This window comes from Magnolia sinica, chromosome 8, assembly GCF_029962835.1.
Source record: "Magnolia sinica isolate HGM2019 chromosome 8, MsV1, whole genome shotgun sequence".
NCBI lineage: Eukaryota > Viridiplantae > Streptophyta > Magnoliopsida > Magnoliales > Magnoliaceae > Magnolia > Magnolia sinica.
Window position 1 is genome coordinate 1,970,195 of NC_080580.1, and position 6,646 is coordinate 1,976,840.

General features: G+C 43.7%; 2 protein-coding genes across 2 annotated transcripts; both read right to left on the reverse strand.

Moving 5' to 3' along the window:
- Positions 1-9: 9 nt before the first annotated feature.
- LOC131253756 (LRR receptor-like serine/threonine-protein kinase EFR) lies at positions 10-917 on the reverse strand. The gene is made up of 2 exons (XM_058254893.1): positions 156-917; positions 10-33 (listed from the first exon to the last, which is right to left on the reverse strand). Exons 1-2 carry the CDS (start codon positions 915-917, stop codon positions 10-12), a joined length of 786 nt encoding a protein of 261 aa, XP_058110876.1.
- Positions 918-985: 68 nt separating this feature from the next.
- Positions 986-2,197, reverse strand: LOC131253757 (LRR receptor-like serine/threonine-protein kinase EFR). Its single transcript, XM_058254894.1, has one exon. The coding sequence runs from the start codon at positions 2,195-2,197 to the stop codon at positions 986-988; it is 1,212 nt and encodes a 403-aa protein (XP_058110877.1).
- Between the last annotated feature and the right edge of the window lie 4,449 nt (positions 2,198-6,646).

A 6,646-nucleotide genomic window follows, 5' to 3' on the forward strand; every position in this document is an offset into this window, starting at 1 on the left:
TGTGTTCCTTTATATACAGAACCAAAGCTTCCGCTGCCAATCAAATTTGCAGAAGAGAAGCCATCTGTCGCTTTAAAGAGGTCTGCATATGATATGATCATGAAAGGATCCTCCGCGGATGGCGGAACAGAAGGTTTCTTTCTTGACTTTCTTACCCAATACAGAGTGGTAAGGAAACATGATGATGAAATAAGACACAGGACAACACCAATTATTGAGAATTTTATTTTTGAAGCAAAAGACATCCCCAATTTCTTGGAAGCTTGGCTAGAGCACGCTGGCAATTTCAATTCTTCAATACCCCCACAAAGCTTGCTATTTCCGAGTACCGAAACTTCACTGGTATTTCTAAAGACACCTTGTTTTGGTAATTCACCCTCGAAATCATTGAAAGATAGATTTAGGTATTGCAAAGCAGAAAGGTTCTCCAGGTATTTTGGAATCTTTCCAGACAAGTTGTTGCCTGAAAGATCCAGGGATCGAAGGCCTCTTAGAGTACTAAATGTAGAAGGAATTGACCCTTGAAAGAAGTTCTCATCCAACCCAAGATACTCTAGGCTGAGACAGTTACCTAGTGTGCTTGGAATTTCGCTTGACAATTTGTTATTAGAAACATTCAAATTCTGGAGAGCTTTCAGGTATCCGGCTTCCAATGGCAGATCACCGCTAAACGAGTTGTTTCCAAGAAAGATTTCAATTAAAGAGGGAAAGCTGAAAAGTTGTTTGGGTAACCTACCACTAAGATTATTATCAAAGAGCTGCAAGAACTGCATGTATGTACAATTTCCAAGACATGAAGGTACGCTCCCTGTTAGACTGTTTTGGTATAAAGAAAGTATATACAACCGGGACGTGTTTTGCAAGGAAGATGGAATATTTCCAGATAATTCATTTCTGCCGAAGGTAAGTACCTCCATTATGTTAAGCTTCCCAACACCAATGGGAATGGTACCCGTTAAAAAGTTATATTGCATAGACAACTTTGTTAAGCTGAAAAGGTTTTGAATCCCAGATGGGATGCTTCCGAGTTCTCACCAAGTCCTAGCAATGTCAGTTGGGTAGAAAGATTAGCTATGGAGTCAGGCAACCCACCGCTGAGACGGTTATGGCTCATGTCCAGCATTTGTAAGCTAGTACAATTGGTCAATGAAACGAGAAAACTCAAGTCATGAGATTTCCCAGTTCCAAGTCGATTTTGGCCGAAAAATACCTTAGTGAGATTCTTGAGGCTTCCAAGATTCATAGGCACGGATCCACTAAAACTATTGAACGCAAATGAAACAAGTGCAAGTCCCGAAGCGTTGGGTAATGAAACCGGTATGGGTCCTGTGAATTGGTTTCTTCCAACAAAGAGTTGTTGGAGATTAGCGAGAGTGAGGCCTAAGTTGGATGGAAGATTTCCATTCAATCTGTTATCTCCCACGTCCAAACTGTTAATGGATGAAAGATTGTATAGCGAGGGAGGAATCCTACCTGACAGGTTATTAGAATAAATTGCAAGCACCTCTAAGCTTACCAGCTGGCTGAGCTCACTTGGGATGCTGCCCTCGAGACTGTTAATCGAAATATAAAGGTAAGTGAGAGACGAAAGGTTTCCAAGTGAAGGTGGGATGCTTCCAGTAAGACTGTTAAGACCAAGGTCTAATTCGGTGAGCTTGGACAGAGAACCTAGCCCAGTTGGAATCCTCCCTACAAGCTGGTTCATGTCAAGATCGAGGACTTTGAGTTCTGAACAGTGGGTCAGATTTTCTGGAATTTCTCCGGTGAATGTGTTGTTGTACAGAGTGAGATACTGCAAACGGAACAGATGGCCAATCTCTTCAGGAACCGCGCCGTAGAATCTATTGCCTGTGAAATTGATGATCCTGAGGAAGGTGAGGTTTGCTATGTAGAGAGATATGGGGCCCACCAAGTTTTGGCCAACAAGGTTCAAGGCCGTGACCCTTTGAGGATGTCGGTGACCACCGCAAGTCACTCCTTGCCAGTGGCAGAAGTGGAGAGAATGGTTCCAGGAGCTCAAGGAATGGAGAGGATCGTCAGTTATCAGATGTTTGAAGTGGACAAAAGCAAGATGATCTGTTTCGTTGAAGAAGTTAGCAGCAGATCCCAACGACCATGGAATGTACATGGGAGAGAAAATGATGGCATGGAGGAGGAATGACCAAATTGCACTTAGGCTCATTAGCGGGAGCTCCATTATTGGGTTCGTGAATGCAGGAAAGCCAAGGTGTGGAGACAAATAGGGAGTGGATTCCCCTCTATATCTATGGAGAAGGGCTCACTTCTCATCCGTTCATGACTTGACCAGGCTACTAAATAACGAATAGTTGGTTGATATCATGGATTTTTTTTCGAGTGCGGATCCTCTGTTTCGTGGAAACAGTGAGTAGCGAGTGCCGATCCTCTGTTTCCTGGAGTCAGGAACTCCCTGACTCCAGCGTTTTCATTGGTCAACGTCACTGTAAGTACCACGTCATCAATTTTTTAAAATATATTAAAAAAAAGGAAAAGGATTGGCTACTCCCCTGCCACCAGTCGGTGCTCTGTGAGCCCCACCTTGATGTATGTATTCCATCCATTCCATTCATCCATTTTTAAAGATCATTTTAGGCCTAATCCCAAAATTCAGAGGGAAATAAATGTCAGGTGGACCACACCACAGGAAAACAATAGTGATTGGATATCCACCATTAAAGTCCTCCAAGGCCCATTGTACTGTTTATTTGGTCATACAGAACCAGATGAAGGGTAAAAACAAATATCAGCTTGATCCAATACTTTTATGGCCACCAAAAGGTTTTTAATGGTCACGCTCATTCAACACTGTTTCCTGTAATGTGGCCCACTTGTGATTGATATATATCTCATTTTTGGTCTCATACCATAAAATAATATAGAAAAATAGATGGACGGCATGGATTTTAATTATGGATAATCCTCTTGGCCTCATATTTCAGACTTAAACCTGAGTTGGATTGTATCAGATTGGTTTGAGTCCCGACCCAATTGCGACTAAATGCGGGTGATTGATCCGTTGGAAGTTGTTGGCATGCATGAATGGATGTTCATCAATTCGATCAGAAAAATTTCTCCGATGCGGTGGTTCATCCGTACGAAGTTGTTGGAATGCAGGAATGCATGTCCATCAATTTGGACTGTCCAATTGAAGGCCCTGTTTTGGATATGCATTGCCCAAAATTCACTCTGATGGGACCATCTTAACCTCGGTTATTAGCTAGCTGCTGAATTTCCAACATAGTGATGTAGAGTGGGTCGCGGACAGTTTCATGGCCAAGATGGATCAGAAAGGGCCCGGTTGACGACAGAAGTGATCCGGACCGTCGGACCTTAGATCGGGCGTATCTCACAATCCGGAATCAATTATCGGGCATAAAATATGTGATTTTGGGGTTGAACGAGCTACTTTAGCCAACCAACCTTGCGCAGCCCAAAATTACGAAAAACCTCTGGATCGACGGTCGTTTCCCTGTTTTAATTTCATTTTTACTATAAATAGTAAGTTTTAGTTTGATTATAACTCTTCATCCGTCGGGCTTTAGGAGTTACGCCTAACGTGAAAAGAGCTTAGAATAATTAGGAGAACGGGTTGGTGAAGCCAAATAAGACATTTACTTTTTTGGCTGAAAACCTTGCGCACTAGTAGACATCATGACTGTCTATAAATAGTAAGTTTACTATTTATAGTAAGTCGCGGATTCTAGGAGTTTTAGTTGTAGTTTGATTCTGATTTCTTTACCATTGCTCGGTACCCCTATTTAAAGGGTTGTGAACTCGTTTTTATTCATGAATTAATCAATTTCAAATTTATCTCTATTTTCTGCTTTCTTTCCTCGTGGATTCGAGGTGTCTTTGTGAGGAGTCTAGAGAAGCTCCGTGGATTTGGAGTAGTTATCCTCATCACGTTCATCCCTGTATCAATTCGTATCAGAGTGAGGATTCCCCTCGGGCTGATGACAAACAATGAAGGTATGAATCAAAATCCTATGAACGGTGATCCAGGGATTCGTTATTTTTCGGAAAGAATGAAAGCTTTCCACCGGGAGAGTCAGTTGACCATGCAAAGGCTGCAGGTAACTCTCGACCGTCTTGCGGATGCGCTACTTCCACCCCGAGCCCTAGGCGGTATTATACCACCTATGGTTGCTCCACCACCCATGGTGGCTCCACCACCCGTGGTTGCTGAACGACGCAACTCTGATTTTCATAGAGCACTACCAGTGGCAAACCGTAAGGCTACACCAGATGATTCAAATTCTAGCGACGAGGACCTTAATGAGGGTTTTGCCCAACGACTAATCCATAGAGGTGATCATCTAGATCATGCTGAAAGAGACTATCGAGGTAAGGCTGAACTTCATAGTTTTAATGGTTTATTACGTATAAAAAAATTTCTCGATTGGCTAGCCAAAGTAGAGAGATATTTTGATTATATGGACGTGGCAGATCATAAAAGAGTAAAATTGGTAGCGTTTAAATTAAAATCTGGTGCTTCCGCATGGTGAAAACAATTACATGCTCTCACGAGCCCGTCAAAACAAGGCGCCTATCTCATCATGAACACGGATGAGACGTCTTCTTCGATCACGATTTCTCCCCAGTGATTATGAGCAGATATTATTCCAGCAATATCAAAATTGCCGACAAGGAAATTGAACCGTCACAAATTACACGGAAGGATTCCAGCGGTTGGCTGCACGAAACGATCTGTCAGAATCTGAGTCACAGAAGGTGGCACGATTTATAGGTGGGTTGCGGCCGACAATTCAGGATTGAGTTTAGATGTACCCAGTCGGGACCGTTGATGAAGCAGTTCAATTGGCGGATATGGCAGAAACACAACTTGCAAGAGCTCCTGCTCGTCCATATCCTTCAACTCGACCCCCCATGACAGGTCCCACGCAGGATCCAGTGTTGGCATGAGGAAAAGACCAAGCAGGAGAACGTCCTCAACTTTCTACAATCGCAAACCGTGATATGGGGAGCGGCTCATCAAGACCTCAACGTGCAGCACCCACAACAGCGGGCCCCAGTAGGATTCTAAATCCTTATGCTCAGCCAAGGTCAAACAATTGTTACCGCTGTGGCTAACCAAGCCACTTATCAAACACTTATCCTCAACATCCCGCAGCACACTTGACTATAAACAAAGGAGGCACTGAAGATGAGGTCGTAGAAGAAGACCATGGCTTTAATGAACATGAACAAACCACTAAAGAAATAGCAAGTGGCGATGAAGTGACGGAAGAGGATCATAGTGAATTTCTAGTTGTGAGGCGATTACTTTATGCCCCACAAAAGGAATTACATCCACAGCAACGCAATATATTTTGTACTCGGTGCATTGTTAAGGAAAAGGTCTGTGATGTGATCATAGACAGTGGTAGTAGCAAGAACAACGTCTCAAGAGTAATGGTGGACAAGTTGTAGCTACCAATGATGAAACATCCTTCCCCGTACTCAATTGGCTGGATAAAAAAGTGAATGAGACTAAGGTAATTGAACAATGCACTATCTCATTTTCAATTGGTAAAAATTATAAGGATCAAATATTTTGTGACGTAGTTAACATGAAAGCTTGTCATATGCTACTCGTCGACCCTGACAGTCGGACCATGATACGACCCATCAGGGACGAGATAATGTCTACATATTTGTCAATGATAGTTGAAAAATAATCCTTGCCCCTATGGCATCAGAGAACCACCCTTAAGCCTCTAAAGTGGAGGGGAGTTCCCTCTTGACTATTCAGGATTTCATGGAGGAATCCAAGAAAACCAGCGAGGTATATGTCATAGTAGTGAAAGGTGAGGAAGAGGAACCCTCAAATGTAAGACCCGTATCCTAGTCCGTACTGTTCCGTCGAATCCCGCGATCCTTCCTGTCGAATTTCGGCAACCTGTGACGTATAATCGACGTTGCGATCGACCCTAAGCCTTATGCTGTGCATTTGAGTTGGCTTAAATCAAGACTTGTACCATTGCGACCGCACCGTCGCCGCGTCTCTCGCACCGATCCGATACCCTGGCAGGAAGATGTGAGCCGGCGTTTGTTTCGAAGAAAACGCCGCGCGTTTGCAATCCCAAGAGAATCTCTACAATATGTCAAATCAATCCCATCCATCACCTCATGTCAAGTACAAGCAACCCATGCTTTCTCTCTCCAAAGTCAACCCTTTCTCACCCTCTCTCTTACACACCCATGCTAGTCAAGTACACATCACCTCACCCATCACTCACATCCATCACTCTCTCTCTTTACATCCCATCTCTCCCTCTCTCTCTCTCATTTCTCAACTCTATCCCAAGCAACAAGTGAGCTCACATCCAAGCTCTCTTCCATGTGAGAGAGTGCATGTGTGTGTCCCACCTTCCCATCCCAAATCCTCCATCCTAGCCTTTCACTTCTCATCTTCCACCATCAAAGTGAAGCTTAAGGAGGCCGGCATTTCAACGGACCGAGAAGATCAATGGTGGGTGCTTCTATAGGCTAGATTTTTATGTTCTTATGATGGGCCAAGTGAGGCCTACCGATCAATGGTATGGATCTCACTTTGGACCCTTGATGTGGCCAATGGCCCACCTTGATGCTTAAGATCATTCCATGATGGGGCCATTCTCCATGGACC